At 42.3% G+C, this 20,566-nt stretch overlaps 1 protein-coding gene across 3 annotated transcripts in view; it reads left to right on the plus strand.

Annotated features, from left to right (window-relative positions):
• Positions 1-19,863, plus strand: part of LOC126281591 (proteoglycan 4-like) — a 281,963-nt gene extending 262,100 nt beyond the window's left edge. For all 3 annotated transcript variants that reach the window (XM_049980676.1, XM_049980677.1, XM_049980678.1), the window contains 5 exons: positions 1,655-1,789; positions 2,855-2,980; positions 18,114-18,302; positions 19,163-19,348; positions 19,442-19,863. In XM_049980676.1, the coding sequence (XP_049836633.1) occupies positions 1,655-1,789; positions 2,855-2,980; positions 18,114-18,302; positions 19,163-19,348; positions 19,442-19,779 (974 nt within the window). In that variant the 3' untranslated portion in view covers positions 19,780-19,863. The remainder of the gene's footprint in view (positions 1-1,654; positions 1,790-2,854; positions 2,981-18,113; positions 18,303-19,162; positions 19,349-19,441) is intronic.
• Positions 19,864-20,566: the final 703 nt, after the last annotated feature.

Consider the following 20,566-nt stretch of genomic DNA (forward strand, 5'->3'; position numbering starts at 1 on the left):
CTGCACATTGCTATCCACCCTATCCAAAAGATCATTTATGTAGATAGAAAACAACAGCGGACCTACAACACTTTCCTGGGTCACTCCAGATGATACCGTCACCTCCAGTGAACACTCACCATCGAGGACAACGTACTGCGTTCTATTACTTAACAAGTCTTCCAGCCACTCACGTATTTCGGAACCAATCCCATATGCTCGTACCTTAGTTAGGAGTCTGCAGTGGGGCACCGAGTCAAACGCTTTCCGGAAGTCAGTGAATATGGTATCCGTCTGATACCCTTCATCCACGGTTCGCAAGATATCATGTTGAAAAAGGGCGAGTTGCGTTTCGCAAGGGCGATGCTTTCTAAAGCCGTGCTGATGCATGGACAGCAACTTCTCTGTCTGAAGGAAATTAATTATATTCGAACTGAGAATATGTTGGAGAATCCTGCAACAAAACGATGTTAAGGATATTGGTTTGTAGTTTTGAGGATCCGTCCTTTTACCATTCTTATATATAGGCGTCACCTGCTCTTTTTTCCAGTCACTCGGGACTTTACGTTGGGCAAGAGATTCGCGATAAATGGAAGCTAAGTAAGGAGCCAATGCTGTAGAATACTCTCTGTAAAACCGAATTGGAATCCAATTAGGACCAGGCGATTTATTTATTTTCAACCCGTTCAGCTGCTTCACAACCCCAGGGATGTCTATCACTATGTCCTCCATACAGGAATCTGTACGAGACTCAAACGGTGGTATGTTTGTACGATCCTCCTGCGTGAAAGATTTCTCAAATGCTAAATTTAAAATTTCAGCTTTCGTTTTGCTTTCTTCCGTTGCCAGGCCAGACTGATCAGTGAGTGAGTGGATGGAAGTTTTCTGAAGTGCCTCCTGTTGGTTGTTGCGGAATGTGGCGAGCCCCCGCTAAAGTCTGTGGTATTAATTCCCTTTGCCAAGTTTGGCTTAGCACCACGACTCTGGAGGATACCAGACATATCTAACGAAACAGTGCAGTAAGAAATTATCTTCCGCCACCATCCGCCATCGTGGTGCCTACTGTTTGAAGATGGTCTAAATTATAGACTCAAGCCTTCTGTCAACTAAAGTAAACATCGGTGGCAATGAAAACGGTTTCACTAAATTCTTAAAATATTTTACACCGATCGCTGTCTATTCTCCAGTGAAAGAATGATTTCTACAATTATTTGTGGGAAACTAGGTGAAAAATTGTGGAACCTCCAACTTTTGCTTTGACTGATGTATGTCAATTACTTCAATAAGCTCATTCTAGTGATGGTCTAAGTCCAAGTTTGCGTAATTTCATGTCAAGCATTATGACGTTAGCTCCGAAGAGCTGCATTCTACCTAATAACGAATACCTCACTGTTGTCGCTTTCAACAAATGTAGGGAACGTAACCATAGTTTCTAAAAGGACACTGTAAGTAAAAACAGTATTCTCCATGTGACTATTACGGGATTAAATACATTTACATGGACTACTGTCGAAAACGATGAAATGTCGAGACATTCATTTTTCCTAACATGCTATCGGTATTATAATGTTGGAGAAGCGGTGGATACGTAATAATTTGGCATTCCGCGAAATTTCGGTGTGTTTAATCCCGTATTCAAGTATTCATTTTTAATATTTGTTATGCATTATTTCAGATATCACCATCCCTACATCTGCGAACATCCCTGAAATTATTCCAGGATTTATGGCAAAGCCATCACGACTGACGAGTGCAGACATTATACTGGGTCCATCAAAGCAAGGAAAACACATACAAAAACCTCGTCCAGGTATGAATATTATTATACTCATCCACCATCAAAGCAAGGAAAACGTATATAAAAACCACGTCCAGGTATAACATTGAATAGTTTTATATTCATCCACCATCGTATAATAATGTGATTCTTCGTCTCAGGATTAATGTAATCACCGTTAAATACGATGGATCGCAGAACTCAGGGATTAAAGTAATTTTCACTTGATGTGTCGCTGTCAAGTAACATATCTCGATGAACCATGGAGAGACCAGTCATATTATAGCACAGGAGAACGAGACGAACACAAATGATACTTTTATTCGGAGACATTAATGATACTAAAGTCACTGCGATTGATAATGATCCCCTGTACACTACAGAAGGGGGGACATAGTGCTTAACAGAGTATGTGAGCACCACGCCACCCCAGTCCTCTCTGGTCCAGTCCCCAAGCACATTGCACCATCACATCCGGTGCCACCAATAGGCGGGTATCAACGGAGCACAACCTACAGGTCAACGGGTATCGATACCGATCGCCGCAATCACCGCTTCGGGCACCAGTGCTTTCAGTTTGGGACGCTGCTCATGCACGTGAAACAATTATAATCTGAGCAATACCTGCCTTCTGGGTCACACTAGTAACACTTCGTCCGTCCTTCCTCTAGCTTCGTGATGATTCTTCCACATGTTAGGTCAGCCAAATGCTGTCTCCGGACCGTTTTGTAATGAACACCACTGCAGTACAGCGCATCGGCTCGCTGATGACACACATTGCCTTTCCCTGTTCCTTCTACTGCCTTGTGTTGTGGGGCCAGCACGGTTTGGCACTATTTTAGTATGACCTCACGTCATGAGTAATCCAGTTTGCTGTGAGAGAGTGGGAGACCTCTGGCTACGTTCTGCCGCAGTGTCATTAATTTATGTCTAGTTGTTCATAACTTACGTTACTTTATCTATTTAGACCCCAAGCTATGTATAGCAGTGCTGCTAATCTTCCTCTGTTGAACTTCGTCTCGTCTGAAAACTGCGAAAAGTATAGACTCAGCAGTATTTGAAGGTTTCAGCAACTAATTTCTATGTTCTTCGTTACAGGTAAAGTCACACACACTTCTCATAATCGGCCTGGATTGTCTGCTGGAGTTGGGAGGCCATCATCGTTAGTGTCGGCTGAAGGTGCAACATTAGGACTTCCACTACGACCACAGGGGCGTAAACCAGGTACCACATGAAATAGTTAAAGGCTCACTCACTGATCACAATAAGTATCATTTCTTGCAATGATTAATGTCATTACGTATTAATCTTAAAATAAGTTCTAATTCAGCTTCGTCTCTTACCTCCCACTACCAATGTAGGAGGATACAAAATCAGATTTTAATTGGTTTTATGTACATTCTACAGCGTAGCACTTACTTTCCTCTTCTTGGTGTCAATGATGCGCCATGGCATGATACCCACATCACAAACTGCACTTCAGGAATACACAAAGCAACAAAAGTTTGGCATCTTTCCTATATTTCGATATTCATGGCACAGGAAACTAAAACTGACTGTGAGGCTTGCGTATATATTCATTTGACATGTGTGAAATTGAAGAATCAGGGGGCAAGACAGGGGTTTCACAGCACTCCCAAGAAACGTCAATACGTGATTGAACGTCCCCTTGCTCGGATGTTGACTTGAATCTCTCGTGGTATATCGTCCTTGAGATCGTCAAGTTAGAGCCCTGCGACAAATCGTCCACTCTTCATTGTCAGTTCTGCGTGAGTAGCGCAGTGTACATGGTCGCTGTTGACTTCCAAAACATCTCGTCTCAATCGAACCCACATGTGGTTGATTGGGGTCTTGTCTGGAGAATACGCAAGCACTCCGTTCTTGTAATCCTAGATAAGTTTTACGAGATCACGATGAAGACGAAGCAAGTTACCATCCATCAAGGTTAAGGTGTCAGCAAAATGTTGGTGCTTCGATGGCACTATTGGATACACAGACTCGTCCCTGTATTCTCGAGCAGTAAAATTTCCTTCAACAACGACCCCGAACATCAGTACAGTACCAGCTTGTAGCGCATGTGAAACACATAGTTGTACGTGCCAGAAATTACCAGGTTGTCTCCAAACACATTGTCTCCCATAATCAGGGTACAAAAACTTCCGAGTGTCAGACGTGAACAAAACAGAACGCCAGTATTGGGGCGTATATTCTGCATGATTTCTTGTTCATCTCTGTGTCCATGGTGGTGTGGTGCACGACAAGGTGCTCTCCATAGTCCTGAGGAATGGAAATTTTCACCGTCGTATCGTCTAACACTTTGATAAGACATATGACGTCACATAGTCTCACAGAATGCCGAAAGCCGTTCTTGAGCGATCAGCCCAGGCTTACCGTGAAACAAAAGTTGTAGATATCGATCATTTTGTGCACCAGTCGAATGTGGACGAACTAGAACGAACTGTGACGTTTAAGTGTTCAACAGCACCTGTCAATTGCTACCATTCCATGTCTGCAATACATCACTTTGATTCCCATGCATACCTCGTTCAAATTTAGTGGTTGACAAGCGTACTACGCATTACTTGATGAGGTGGACGCTGTCATTGTTCGGAACTGTCCTTCGTGGCATTATTGATCTTCATTATATTGTTTCCACAGGTATCTATAATGCGTTCCTCTTGGTGCTTTACGTTCAACTGGCGTACTGCAATACATTCGAGGGCAGCGTTCTACGCGAACTAGGCCTTTAAGGACACAAACACCCGACATAATGCCAATGCAAAATCTTTGTTGATTTGTACAGTATACACGAGATAGAGGAGGTTAGCGCAGTGGTTAGCTCATTGGACACGCATTCGGGAAGACGGTGGTTCAAACAAGCAGTTGGCCATGTTAATTTAGGTCTACTGTGATTTCCACAAATCGCTTAAGTCAAATGCCAGAGTGAATCCTCCGGTAGGATACGGCCGCTTACCGTCTCCACTCTTCCCTAATCCGAACTTGAGATCCGTCTCTAATGACATCGTTATACTCCTCTCTACCCCCAGTACCCACGGGAGAACAGAGAAAACTTAATAACAATAATTCGCCAAAAATGATGGAACTCGTAACAAACAAGTGAGTTAATGGCACAATGTTTAATGAATGTAGGCAGGCTTCAGGGAAATAAATGAGATGACACGCTTCTCGAGAACTGTGACAAATTCCATCTGGTTGCGCGAATCATCTATTGATATTACTCGTGATGAAGAATACTACGAGTTGCGATAAGATCTAGCCTCCATTACATCATCATTAGGTAAAGAAATATATACTCGGTTGCTTAGCTTACAAAGACAGGTATAAACTGTAGCGCCAAAGAAACTAGTACAGATATGTGCATTCAAATACAGAGACAAGTGAACAGGAAGAATTCGGCGCTGCAGTTGGCAACGCCTATGTAAGACGAAATGTGTCTGGCGCATTTGTTACATCGGTTACTGCTGCTACAATAACAGGTTATCAAGACTGAAGTGCGTTTTAACTTGCACAAGCGATGGCACACGGCATTTCGAGGTAGCGACGAAGTAGGGATTTTCCCGTACGACCATTTCACGAGTGTGCCGTTAATATCAGATCTCCGACATCGCTGCAGCCTGAAAAAGATACGGCAAGAACGGGACCAAAGACGATTAAAGAGAATCGTTCAACGTGATAAAAACGCAAACTGCTGCATACTTCAATGATGGCCCATCAGAAAGTATCAGCGTGCAACTGTTCAACGAAACATCATCGATATGGGCTTTCGGAGCCAAAGGCCCAGTCGTGTACCATTGTTCACTGCACGACACGAATCTTTACGCCTCGCCTGGGTCCGTCAACACCAACACTGTACTGTTGGTGACTGGATACGTATTGCCTGGTCGGACGAGTCTTCTTTAAAATTCTATCGAGCGGATTGACGTGTGTGGGTATGGAGACAGCCTCTTGAATCCCTGGACCCTGCATGTCAGCAGAGGACTTTTCAAGTAGGTGGAGGCTTTGTAATGGTGTACGCAAGAATCCTGTGACATCACCTGCATCCATTCATGTCCGTTGTGCATTCAAACGGACGTGGGCAATTTCAGCAGAACAGTGCGACACCCCACACGTCCAAAGTTGCTACAGAGTGGCTCCAGGAACACTCTTCTGAGTTTAAACACTTCCGCTCGCCACCGAACTCCCCAGACTCAACATTATTGAAAATACCTGCGATGCCTTGCAACGTGCTGTTCAGAAGAGACCTCCAATCTCTCGTTCTCTTAGGGATTTATGGACAGCCCTGCAGCACTACTGCAGACGTTAGTCGAGTCCATGCCACGTCGAGTTGCGGCATTTCTGAGTACTCGCTTAGGCCCTGCACAATATGAGGCAGGTGTACCAATTTGTTTGACTCTTCAGTGTATGATGAGGCCCTATACTAATAATGATCACAGATATTTACTAAGCTAAAGGAAGATAGGTGATTTTGGAAGTGATGCGAGTTTCTGGGAATCTTGTTTCAGAGAGCTGCGGGTGAAATGGAGAAATAGGTGAAGAAAGTTTTAGTGCAGGTGTGGCCAAGAACTTCTCTCGCAGGCTCTATCCTGGCACGAGAGTAGCACTCAGCCAGCTTGACACATTTGTCCCACTGTCACCCCAGTCTGTCTGAGCATGATGAGTGTGTACAAGGGGGGGGGGGGGGGGGGACTCCGAACGCGCCACGTTTAAATGTCAATGCAATCGCATTGTATAAGACTTGATTTTATATTTCAAGCTAATAAAAAGCATGGAACACAAACAAAACTTCTTTTCAGTATTATTTCATATCTTTTGGTGCCCTGCAGACACATAATTTCGATCTGGTGCGTATTGTAGGGACACGGACAGACACAGGAAATTTGACACATTTTCTCCCTCAGGTTGCCACATAATTGTTTCTTATTTAGTTTCATAATCGCTGAAACTTCTACCGCACACATAAATCGCTCAAAATTATGTAGCACCTTTGCAACGTCATTATTACGACGTGGAAAGTGTATTTGAGGAAAGCTACGTAGACAACCTTGACAGTTTTATCTTTAAAGGGATTTGTCTTTTTTAAAGATAAGGAATGACGTGTGCCTTGCCGACCGGTCAATTACATCTGCACATGTACAGGGATGCTTTCAACTGAAACCGCAGAAATGTCTCGAAAACAACTAGGAAAATCATATAACACTGGCAGTGTCCTCAAAACGTTCACTAAACTATCCTTGTAATAATTTGAGGCCACAATGAATTATTCAAATCTTGTATTTCCTTTAACGCCAGTGAACTTAGGGAACTGAACTATGTGTCACAATGTGTTTCTTCCACATCACGATCTCCATCAAATCAGAAATTTTTTGTTCCTCTCCTTGAAGTATGTTGCGTGGGTACGGTGTGGTCAAGTCCACCTCAGGGCGAGGCTGGCAATCGATTTGGGATGTTCTCATTTCCATTCCTGCATTCCTTTTTCCTTAATAAAATCAACAGTAGCGTGTTTTAACTTGAAAAATCACTCCAGGCATGCCACTTGACTTAACAAACATACTTTGCAGCAGTATATGGTCTCCATACCCTATATTTTGTTCCATCGAAAACTATTACCACTGGTAGTGGAATAATGGGCGCGTCGTTAGAAATTTAACTGTGTGTAACACAAAATTGTTTACGTCCCCTATGCCTGCGGATTTAGCACATATTGCTTCTTGATGCATAAAACAATTATTTCCGTCTGTCAACCTCTGTAAAGGTTTGCCCTTTCACTGGCAATTAAACCTTTAAATTCAGTCTACATGGTATTGTAATGTCATTTTATAGCAAATCTGGAATATCCGTCACTTATGCAACTACATAACATAGAGAGTGATTTTTTCCACCGCGTACAAACTTAAGGAATTGATCGATAAGAGAATACGGATCAATATGTTGTTACAGAGACCGTGGCCTAATACGCGCTGTACCATGCAGGCACAGTTACAGTATGTGTCCAAAATGGTTTGCATATGCCTCAACGGATGTCGGTATCCGCCATGGCACGCTCTATCTCACACGTTCACATCGGCCAGGCTGCATCCGAACAGTGTCAAACTGGTTGAGATCCAGTGAACGAGCATGCCTTGCAACTGGACCCTCTCGTCCGATTCATCGACCAGGGAAGACACGATTTACATGCGTCCGGGCATTAAGGGCGAAGTGGACAGGAGCACCGTCAGGTGGCAGCCCCATAACCCTTCGAATCATCAATGGCACTTCTTCCATCAGGGGACGCAAAGTCACCCACAAGGAACGTCGATAGTCTCGGCCTGATATGCTACGTAGCTGGTCCCAAAATATGGTCGCCAGTTATCCCGGTCCACACAGTCCGACTGCACCTTACCATGGGGGATCTGCTTACTATACCACAGATGACGGTTATGAATGTTGAAGATAGCACTCCGTGAATCTGTGAATACGATGGGCGGCACCGACACCCAATCGTAGTCGCCTGGTGGAGAAACCACTGACAAAACTACTTCCGATGAGGAAAGTCTCTCGCTAGTAAGCCCTCACGGTGTAAGTGATAATGGTAGTAACAATTGTCACGGAGAATGTTCCACACGGTCGCCTGGTTTGCCTTGTACTGGCGGACCAACTTCCTGGTACTGACGCGATGGTCGCCTTCCTCAGTGTTAATCACGTTTTCCTCCAGGTCTGGTGTCCGACCATTTCGGGTATTCCCTTCATGATTTCCTGCTTCCTGAAACGACCCTGACTCTGACAGACGGCGAAACCAAATAGCTAACGGGGAATGCTGCAGTTGATATCAGCTGCGATAGGTCGCCTGATACAATCTTGTTACATACCATCCATTGCCATTTGCTCTTCCGCATGTTAATATTATGGCAGCAAGCTCTCTATTCTAATACGAAACGAACTTACTATGTACAATGCTAAATCACATCCACTACAGGGTGCGTTAGCCAGAGAACTGAAACGGACACAACATTGCCAATTACCATGGCACGAGAGGACGATAGGCATAACGCATGAGTAGTACGACCCTCCAGGAGGAAATCCGCGTACTGTAACTGTGGCTGCGTAGTGCAGCGCGTGTTAACCGGTAGTCTCTGTAACAAATTATGATTGGACAAATGGTCTCTAGCATGGAAATCATGCATTTGGGGACATAACTTCATTGACCTGTTTTGTTGCGTATCCTCTCATCGATCAATTTTTAGAGTTGGCACACGGTGGAAAAATCACCCTGTTTATTGAGAATCTCATCTCTCTTTTCTGTCATAGCTATAAATTTTTAAGGCTTGTTCCGACAGATTACTACAAGGCTTGTTTTTTGCAAAGTGGAACTGTGATTGTCCTCCATATCACTAAGAAATATCGAAGGGTAAACATCGTTCATACCACGATTCTGCCGAGCTGCAGAGAGTTGTGGCGACGCGAAAATGCTACACCGCAATACTTCCGGATGAATCGAACAAAATGGAGACACCGACGGCCAACACACGCTGCACGCGTTATGTTTGGCGCGCCGTGGCCGACCCTGGTTTAGGGTCACGTAGAAGAACAGCCATGGTGCTGGATGTGTCAGATATGGCATTACACTTCTGAAATGGTGACAAATATAGGATTAACTTACGGAAACATCAAGGGCAACTATGAATAGGATAACGGGGAAAATAGGTCTCGGAAACAATTCGCGTACAAGCACACTGAGCATAACATGATGGTTGGTTGTGGCAAGACCTAAATAGGACCAAACTGCTGAGGTCGTCAGTCCCAAAGCTAACACACTACTTAATCTAATGTACGATAAGGACAACACATCCACTCATGCCCGAGGGAGGACTCGAACTTCCGACGGGATAGCCGCGGCTACACAGCGCGGTTAACATGATGGTACTACGCAGTACTAAATAGATATCTTCTCCAAGGTACCACGAGTCGTCGTAGGTACTACGTTAGCATTTAGCAATAATGAATTATGCTTAATGGAGCCTACATCTCTGAATTATCGCACAATCAGCTTAACAGCTAAGTTATCCAAGTTCCTGAAAAGAAAAGTATAAAGAAGAATGAAAATGAAAATTAAGGATCTGCTAGATAACGATCAGTTTTGGTTTAGAAAATGAAGAGGCACTAGAGAGGCAGTCCCGATGTTGTGCTTGATAATGGAAACAAGACTGGAGCAAAGTATAAGTTTCTGACCTAGAAGAAGCTCTCGATAGTGTAAAGTAGTGCAACATGTTTGAAACTCTGAGAATAATAGGAGTGGGCTACGGAGAAGATGGATAACGTACAACATTTACGAGAACCAAGAGGAAACATTAAGATTGGAAGACCAAGCTCGAAGACCTCCCTCGCCCCCACTGTTAAATCTATACATCGAAGAAATAATAACGTAAATAAAGGAAAAGTAAGAGAGGGATAGGAATTGTAGGTGATATTATATCAATGATGATATTCATTGATGATTCTGACATTGTCACTGAAGGTGAAGAGGAATTACAGGTTCTTTTGAACGGTATGAACAGTACAAAATTGTTAAGACTTTCGTGGCCACTTGTTGACAAACTGCTTATTTGCTTCTGTCTCGGGTTCTTCGGCCGACGTTCGTGTGATGATTTTGCTGACGTTTCGCCAGCACGAGTGGCTGGCATTGTCAAAGCTTCACCCTCCATTGCCGGAGGTGAACTGGAGCCGGGCTCGCGGCCGCAGACTATATGTACCTTGCGCGCCAACGTCCGAGGGCTTCTCCGCGGTCATTTCCGCGGTCATTTCCGGTGCGTTTCTCCTCTTGCTACCTGCTACGGTCGTTCTCTGCAGTACGGGAAGCCAGGAGCCGTTTACCTTAAGGCTTTCTTCTTTCTTGTTGAAGCTGTTCCCGTGTTTGTGTATTTCTACAGCTTCTCTGTACAAGCGGGTGTGATAGTGCTTCTCTACAGCCAGAACTTCCGTGTCGGTGAATTTTATTACATGTACCTGGTCGGTCTCACTCAGTGCGTGTTCTGCCACGGCCGATTTTTCCACCTGTCCCAACCTGCAATGTCGCTTATGTTCTTTGATCCTGGTGTTGATTGATCTTCCAGTCATTCCGACATAAACTTTCCCGCATGTGCATGGTAAGCGGTATATTCCTGACATTGCAAGTGGGTCCCTTTTATCCTTTGCCGATCTAAGACATTCTTTGATCTTCCTTGTCGGTTTGAAAATTGTCTTTACGCCGTGCTTGTGTAATATACGGCCGATTCTGTCCGTCACTCTGGGAATGTATGGCAGAAAGGCCGTACCCGACATTTCTTTTTCTGGTTTCTTACTTCGCCGGTGGTTTGGCTCTGTTACACTTCTAATATCATTTGTGGAGTACCCATTGCTCCTCAGAACACTTTCCAGGTGTTGCATTTCGCGTTTAAGGTGCTGCGGCTCACATATTCGTGCTGCTCGCGTTACGAGCGTCTGAATCATGCCTCTTTTCTGGCTCGGGTGGTGGTTTGACAGTTTGTGCAGATATCGGTCCGTGTGCGTCGGTTTTCGGTACACGCTATGTCCCAGGCCAAGTTCTGGCTGTAGAGAAGCACTATCACACCCGCTTGTGCAGAGAAGCTGTAGAAATACACAAACACGGGAACAGCTTCAACAAGAAAGAAGAAAGCCTTAAGGTAAACGGCTCCTGGCTTCCCGTACTGCAGAGAACGACCGTAGCAGGTAGCAAGAAGAGAAACGCACCGGAAATGACCGCGGAAATGACCGCGGAGAAGCCCTCGGACGTTGGCGCGCAAGGTACATATAGTCTGCGGCCGCGAGCCCGGCTCCAGTTCACCTCCGGCAATGGAGGGTGAAGCTTTGACAATGCCAGCCACTCGTGCTGGCGAAACGTCAGCAAAATCATCACACGAACGTCGGCCGAAGAACCCGAGACAGAAGCAAATAAGCGGTATGAACAGTCTAATACCGTGGATTTTCGTGCTTTGCGGTAACACGGTCCGCCTGTTTATTCGGAAAGTGATCTGCGGATCTCCTTGCAATGCTGTCCAAAATTTCACGTGGCATTGAAAATGTACTTATTAGAATCACCAGTGACAACAGCATCAAGAACAATAACGCGATAAGTAATTTATACAAAAGTTACATGATTGTTGCCTACTGAATGAAATTTCAATTGAAAATGTAGTTACTTACAGTAATGGAGTAACAGTGTACTAACACAGGAAATACAGTGATGCAACACAGTAAGTACAGTAACTGGAAATCGATATATATTTTTTAAAGATATTTACTTGATAAACAATGTTCTGATTTGTGGGCTCACTCTTGTCAGGAACGAAATTCTTTTTGATTTACCACGATTCCATTGAAATTTGGAATAATTTTTGTCACAATCAATATTAGGCTTGATTCCACATCAAGACGATTTCACTTTAATGTTTTAATACTGAAAAGGGCAGAAAAGGTCTCAAGTAACTAAGTTGTAGGCAAAATCATCAAATGTTACAACACTTCTATGGACAATTCTTCATCCTGTCGCAACGCACGCGCAATCCGAGCTATGAAGTTCATTTTCCTTGAAAGCATTTTTCCATGAAGTATTTCGGGATAGTACCAGTAGCGGTTGTTGTCCTGTGTCAGTCCTGTATCAGAAAGATTTCTCCATTAGTGAAAGCATCATAAGTCTAACGATTACCAGTTTGTGGGATATATATATATATATATATATATATATATATATATATATATATATATATATATATATATATATATATATTCCACAATATGATGCACCTAATTTTATTTACATTTTTGTCACTAATCGTACTGTAGGCAGGAAAATAAAGCAGTGAGTAACGAAAAATGTGTTGTTTAGTATACAAAATGCATGTACGACCATCAGCTACTTGTTTAATTAAAACCCAAATGTCGACTGGTTTCAGTTACGGACCTTCTTCAACGGTTCTATCCACGGATACAAAAAATACATGTAGTGTACAGGAAATGTTACAAATTCTTTTCTAAGGAAATGCAAAATATAAATGGATACCTACAGGGTTAAAGCAGTTTAAACTACAACATCACATCAGTCATACTTAAATAATGGCCACGTCTCATATGTCCAGCATGGCACCAGTTCCAGTATACAACACAGGAGTTTTAAAGGTAAACATACCAATAACATTAGTAAACAGACTAGTACCGAAGACCAGATCAGAGGTGTAAGTGTTACAATTGTACAAAATATCGAGGAGTTGGCCAAAGATCTTTAGAAAGTATATTCGTCATGTGACACAAAAATATCTCGATGAAACGTTTTTTATTAAATGTAGGAGACTGGACTACCTTTGGTGAACTCCTTTCATATAGTTTCACATGTAAACATTAAAACGAAGTTTCTGTCCACAAACATAGAATAACACCGATCTTACAAGATAAAGCAGAAACCGTTATAAAACGCTAATGTTAAACAATAGTTTAATCATTGTCAGTACTCGATTACGATATAATCGACTTTTGTTTGCATACATTTCATCGAGTATATCGAGTATATGCAATGATTGTCGTGCTGCTAACATTGGGACATTGTAATAGTTTCTACCTTATTTTGTAAGATATATGTTATTGTATGTTAGCACAAAGTATCTTTGTTTTTCTGTTTACATGGGAAACTATACCAAAGATGTTCACCAAACATAGTCCAGTCCCCTGCATTTAGCAAGAAACAACTCATAGTCAAGTTTGACTAAAATACATTAAATACATTCTTAGGATCTTTGCACAATTTTAAGAATTATGCCTCTGATCTTCTCTTATGTACTACTCTGTTTACACATGTTACTAGTGTATTTGTCTTTGAAAGTCTCATGTGGTACACTGGAACTCATGATGTGCTCTCCATATGAGACGTGGTCATTATTAAAGTAATGGAAGATGTGATGTTGTGACTCAGTTTTTATCTGTTAAGTATGCATGTATATATTGCACTTCCTTCGAAAATAATTTGTAACATTTCTTGTATGCACATGTATTTCTTTTCTTTTTTGTTGGTATCTTTGGGTAGAATCTGTGGATATAGTCTTGACAGTCCGCAGGTCGTGGTCTCGCGGTCGCGTTCTCGCTTCCCGACCACAAGGTCGTGGGTTCGATTCCCGACAGGATCAGAGATTTTCACTTACCTCGTGATGATTGGGTTTGTTGTCTTCATCATCATCATGAAAGTGGGCAAATTGGTCTTAGCAAAGGTTCAGATTTTTTACGGGCGCTAATAACCTCGCAGTTGAGCGCCCCACAAACCATACATCATCATCATCATCATGTGACAGAAAACAGTCTACAATTTGCTTTAAAAAAGCAGGTGATGGTCAACTACGCCTATCTGTGACAGAAATTTTGTTACACACACACACACACACACACATATATATATATATATATATATATATATATATATATATATATATATATATATATATATATATATAGCAGTTTGGTCCCCTCCACCCTTTTTTTTTAAACCTACCATATTTCACCATCAGCTGCTTTTTTAAATAAAACCCAGTTATAGACCGGCTTCAGTCACAGACCATCTCAAATGTTCAAATGTGTGTGAAATTTTATGGGACTTAACTGCTAAGGTCATCAGTCCCTAAGCTTACACACGACTTAACCTACATAATCCTAAGGACAAACACACACACCCATGCCCGAGGAAGGATTCGAACCTCCGCCAGGACCAGCCGCACAGTCCAGAGCGCTCGGCTAATCCGGCTCGGCTCAGACCATCTCCACAGCTTCTATACAAACATATAGAAATATACATGTAGCATACAGGAAATATTACGAATTATTTTCGAAGGAAGTGCACAATATACATGCATATTTACCAGGTTAATACAGTCTAGGCCACAACATCACATCGTCCATTACTTTAATAATGGCCACGTCTCATACGTAGAGCACATCATGAATTCCAGTGTACCACATGGGACTTTAAAAGACAAATACACTAGTAACATGTGCAAACAGAGGAGTACAGGAAAGAAGATCAGAGGCATTATTCTTACAATTGTGCAAAGATCCTAAGAATGTATTTAATGTATCTTAGTCATATGGCCGGAAAACATGACTGTGAGTTGTTTCTTGCTAAATGCAGGGGACTGGACTATTTTGGTGAACATCTTTGGTATAGTTTCGCATTTGAAAAGAAAGACAAAGTTGCTATCCGTCAACATAGAATAACATAGATCGTACTATATAAAGAAGAAACAATTATATATATATATATATATATATATATATATATATATATATATATGTGTGTGTGTGTGTGTGTGTGTGTGTGTGTGTGTGTGTGTGTGTGTAAAATTGAAGAAATATCCCCAATGAACAAAAAGTTATTTATTTATTTATTGACAATCTGGTATCTGGCACACTTTCCCATGCCCATTAGAGCGATATGTGCCAGGCAGGCAAACATAAAAGACTGAAGCCGCAAAAGTAGAGAAGTAAACGAAATGAAGCGTCATGGGTTGAGAGTCTACGTGATGTCCTTTCAGTCAATTCAACATCGAATCATATCTGCAAAAAATGTGGCAATCTGAACCCACTTCTTTGTACGACATTGCACCCTTTTCTGTACTGGATGCATGTACTAATTCCAATGGGTAGGTTTACTCCTTGTGAGGTACGCTGGCCTAAAACTGTTGTAACAGGCCTGTAATATCCTGGTTACTGGTGATGGAATTGTGGAGACGTCCACACTTGTCCCACAAGTATTCTATCGGGGACAGGTCTGAAGATCTGGTCACGATATTACATCAACATCAGGAGAGTGTTCATATGGAAACATGTCATGAGAGGACAACCATGGTCGAATTGAAAAATGGCACCACAATAGTCTCCCATGAGAGGTAATTCAAGGGGTTGCAGGATGTCCTTGGCGTACCATTGTGATGTGTGAGTTACCTCAGATCCTGATAGCCGTAACCTGAAGTCATAGTTGCCCACACTGCGAGAAGTAACACGCCTGTGTCTTTATACATCATATGGACACTGGGACTTCTCCCCAGATTACCACTATACACGTCGATTCTAGTCATCTGGGACAGTTCAGAATCGCGATAAATCGTTGAACACAATTAGTAATCCATTTTTCCCGGTCACAGCAGCACCACTCCGAACGCAGGCGTTTGCTTTAGGGTGTTACCAACAGCCTACGCGTTGTTACCAACAACGATGTGGAGCGGCAAAAAGTATTGCACAAAGGCCTTCACCTGTTCTCGGATTAAAGCACCAGTATGAAGGGCTTACGATATGCTCGCGCACAGTAAGGCTATCTTTCCTTGTCGTGATCATATGTGGTCGACTGGAGCTTTGGTTGCTTCCTTGGCTAATTTGGGGGAGCGGACCAAACAGCTAGGTCATCGGTCCCATCGGATGAGGGAATGATGGAGATGGGAGTCGGCCGTCTCCTTTGAAAGGAAACATCGCAGCATTTGACTGTGCAGTTTAGAGAAATCACGGAAAAACTAATTAAGGATGGCCCGACGCAGATCTGAACCATTGTCCTCCCGAATGGGAATCCAGTGTGCTGATCACTGGGCCACCACGATCGGTAGCCCGCAATTTTGATTCACGTTCCCACGCAGTCGAAAATCGGACAACTGTCACATCCGAACGCTTCATACTGGACGAGCCGGCCAATTGGAGATTCCCAACCAGGTCACTTTCAAACATTGTCAGTTGTTGGTAGTATTGCCTCAAACGAGTACGCAGCTCCTACCCATTCTTCACAATGGCCACTTAACATCTGACGCGGATCACGCCCTGTATAACACACCCTGGCAGGCTTAGTATCAACAGTAAACGCGAACAAGACATACGGACACCGCGGCAGTTTTAGGCGTAGAGAGTTTTGAACTACGGTTGGATAAGATAAAGGTAGACCTTGGTCCTAAACTACCAATGCCAACCGCACCAAATAGCTGCACTATAGCTGCTTTCAAATATGTTGTTACTCAAATTTTATTTGAACTACAGACTACTTTTTTTCTTATTTTGAAGTGAGTGGAGAGACTAATTCTGGAGAATAAAGGGATTCGAATGTGACTCTCGCCACAACATAACGAATCACCTCTCCCAATGACAGTTATGTCAGTTTAGCTTTTGTGGAACCTCAGAACGCGGACGTACTATGGCAGCCCTTCATGAGGGAGGCGGGATTTGTTTACGATTGCGGCCGACTTACACCGCGTACAGTCCTTTTAATAAATATACCTCTAACAAAGGTTGACAAATCTATAATAATTTACACAACTGTCTATGGTGTGTGCGTATACGGAGTTTCATTGAAATCTGACCATGTCTTCTGTCTGCTTCACTTTTTTTGTCAGTCACCGAAGATTCAAGCAGTATATTGCTCCCTCCTACGTATATCTCGCGAAGAGACCATGAGGATAAAATCAGAGAGATTAGAGCCCACACAGAAGCATACCGACAATCCTTCTTTCCACGTACAATACGAGACTGGAATAGAAGGGAGAACCGATAGAGGTACTCAGGGTACCCTCCGCCACACACCGTCAGGTGGCTTGCGGAGTATGGATGTAGATGTAGATGAATGTATAACTTTTCGCTGATGGACATGTGCACCCGATACTAACTGAACAAGCAATAGAAAGAGATTCTGTCAACTAGGTAGCTTACGTAAACTTACATATTTTCAATTAGAGCCAAGACAGGAAGAAGGGCACCGTTTGTCATAAACTTTAATGCAGATCGATTTCACCTATTTGCAGGTATCTTCAGTGCAATTACATCCAAGTCAAGGCCACTCATCGTAAAAATAAAAATCACTCGTGGTACCACATTCCCGTTATAGACAGCAAACAATTAAAGTCATTGAGATTAACAGTTTATTGCCCGTAACGGCAAAGTGGTACCATGTGCGACTTTATTTGCGATCAGTCATCATGATTTGGGTATGACTGCTCTGAAGATACCTACACAGTAACTGGAATCGATCTCCATTAAACAGCTAAAAAATCTGCTACTCATCCTCCTATCGTGGATAACATTAATACGGTCGTGGAGTACACAGTTACTGATGCAATGAAACCTGAATATATTTTCAGTTGTTGTAAAGCTGCTGAGCACCTATGTAGAAGACTGTCGCCACATTTCTCCTCGAAAGTCATTCATTTCTCATTACTGTCGTAGCTCTCCAAACCAGTTTCATTGATCGTTAACTCTTAAATGTTAAGGAGGAATATTAAACCATAATCCTTGTTTCCAATTTAATTTCATCCCATAGCGACATTAGGAGATGCTAAAGCGGTTCTTTTCTTTACAGATTTTGTTCCTATATTACCACGTTTCCTACCGAGCGTTCCTCAGGATAAGTACCTCGCACCCGCCACCAGCTCTTTATTGCTCAATGGATTACAAAATAAACCACAGTATCGGTTCAATTCTGCAAGACGCTTTGACACGGGAAGAAATACTGAACCTCTCACTAAAGATACTGATTATCCTTCACTTGGTGAGTAAATGCACTGTTATCTGTGTTTAGAACTCTATTATAATTTGCATTGTTGCCGATGATGTGTACGTATACGAAGCTTCATTGAAATCCGACCATGTCTTCTCGCTGCTTCATTCTTTTGATCAGTAAATGTATAATTTGTCACTGATGTTGGACCTGTGCGCCCGATACTAGCTGAACAACCAATAGAAAAAATTCTGTGAACTGGGCAGCTTACGTAATCTTATATATTTTAATGGGATCCAAGACAGAAGGAAGGGAATAGACTTTAACGCAGATCGATTTCAGCTGTCCGCAGCTACCTTCAGCGCAATTATATCTAAGTCAAGATGACTCGTCTTAAAAGAAAAATCGCACGTGGCACCACATTGCCGTTAAAGATAACAAACAGTTAAGCTCATCGAGTTTGTTATCTGTAATGGCAACGTGGTGCCACGTGCGATTTTATTTACGATCAGTCGGAATGACTTGGATATGATTGCAGTGAAGATAGCTATACATTAACTGGAATCGATAATCACTAATCACATTACAAATTTACTGTTTATGATGCTCTTTCCTCTGTCTTGGATCTCATTAATTCGGTCGTGAAATTCGCAGTTACTTATGGGACAAAACCTGAAGATATTGTCAGTTGTTACAAGCTGCTGAGCAACTATGTAGAAGATTGTCGCCATATGTCGCCTCGAACGTCATTCATTTCTCATTTCTGTCATGTCTCTCCAAATTGGCTTCTACGATCGTTAACTCGCACATGTTACGCAATACAGGATATTAAACTAGATGCTTTGTTTGCAATTTCATTTCGCCTCACAGCGACATCAGGAGATGCTAAAGCGGTGTTGCTTTTTTTACAGATCTCATTCAAACGTTGTCACATATACCACCGGGCATTCCTATGGACCAGTACCTCGCACCCATCAGCGCTTTATTGCTGAATAAATTACAATACAAACCGAAGTATCTATTCGGTTCTGGTAGAAGCTTCCACACGGAAGATAACACCGAACCTCTCACTGAAGATGTGAATTACCCCTCAGCTGGTGAGTAAAAGCGTTGTTATAGGTGTTTCACTGATGAGAACTTTACACTTTAATCGTTACCGTAGTCACTAATAACACGATCGTTTGAACTAGAGGGCCTACAACATTTGGATGACCCGCATCCGCGAAGTCGGAGGAGTGTCGAGGATCTCATAGCAAAGTACCAGCTTGTGAAGTCCGTCATCGACAAATATCTGAACATGTCACCGAGGACGCAAGACTTCATGGTGCGACAAGGAGTGAAATTGACTGCGAAGATGGTGAACGAGATATTGAAGAACTACGGGACTCATGTGAATAGCTGGGTCAGTGAAAAACTTTCGTACACAGGCCTGGGTAGCTTCAGCTCATTGGTGGGTGGCGAAGTGGAGATGTTAATAAGACAGTTAGCAGACGGCTTACAAAATTACATAGAGACTCTCCCACACTGAGCAATGTTTCAGTCAACGACGACTGTTACTGACAACACACAGTTTTCAAAAAGTTATACAAAATAAAAATGTTTTAGCATTCTACGACTTCCTTTCATTTACCTGCGATGTAAAACTGATAGAGTACAAATCCCCACGAATTACTCTCATTTTACCTATTCAACTGTATTTTTATTTGAGTTCCTTGACCACTGTTTCAATCGTAAGAACAATATGAAACATCTCTGTTGATGCCGAGGAATTGGCGTCAGCAGCACCATTGTCAATCGATTGGAGGAAGCTGGAGGTTGTGAATATATAATGACGGTTTCGCAGTGTTGCCGTTTATTCAGACGCTACTATTGACCACAGTCACTCTCCGAGTACATAAGATTTTTTAGAAACAATTACTTTGAAAGATCACAAGAACAGAAGCAATATCTTACTGGTTCAAAATAAGTAAAAAGAAATCCCAAAACAATAATAAAAATAATGTTCATTGGCCGAAATAGTATTACCAGTAGTTCACTAGCCATAGAAACTAAAATCTCAGTACATACGTCACAGTCTCATAATTCGTAATGAGTTCTAACTCAATACTACCCGAAACTCTCAGTCAGAAAATGATCAAGAAGGTAACACTAAAATCTTAAAGTAAGAAGCGTAGAATAATGTTAAAATTACAATGTTAATCTAACAGATTAACAACGGAGTAATCAACGATTCACACTGCGCATCTGGCTTAAATCAAAATACTAGACTAATTAAAATTGTCCCTTTCATACACCCATGTTACCTGAAAATATGA

The sequence above is a fragment of the Schistocerca gregaria genome, chromosome 7 (genome assembly GCF_023897955.1).
Source record: "Schistocerca gregaria isolate iqSchGreg1 chromosome 7, iqSchGreg1.2, whole genome shotgun sequence".
Classification (NCBI taxonomy): Eukaryota; Metazoa; Arthropoda; class Insecta; order Orthoptera; family Acrididae; genus Schistocerca; species Schistocerca gregaria.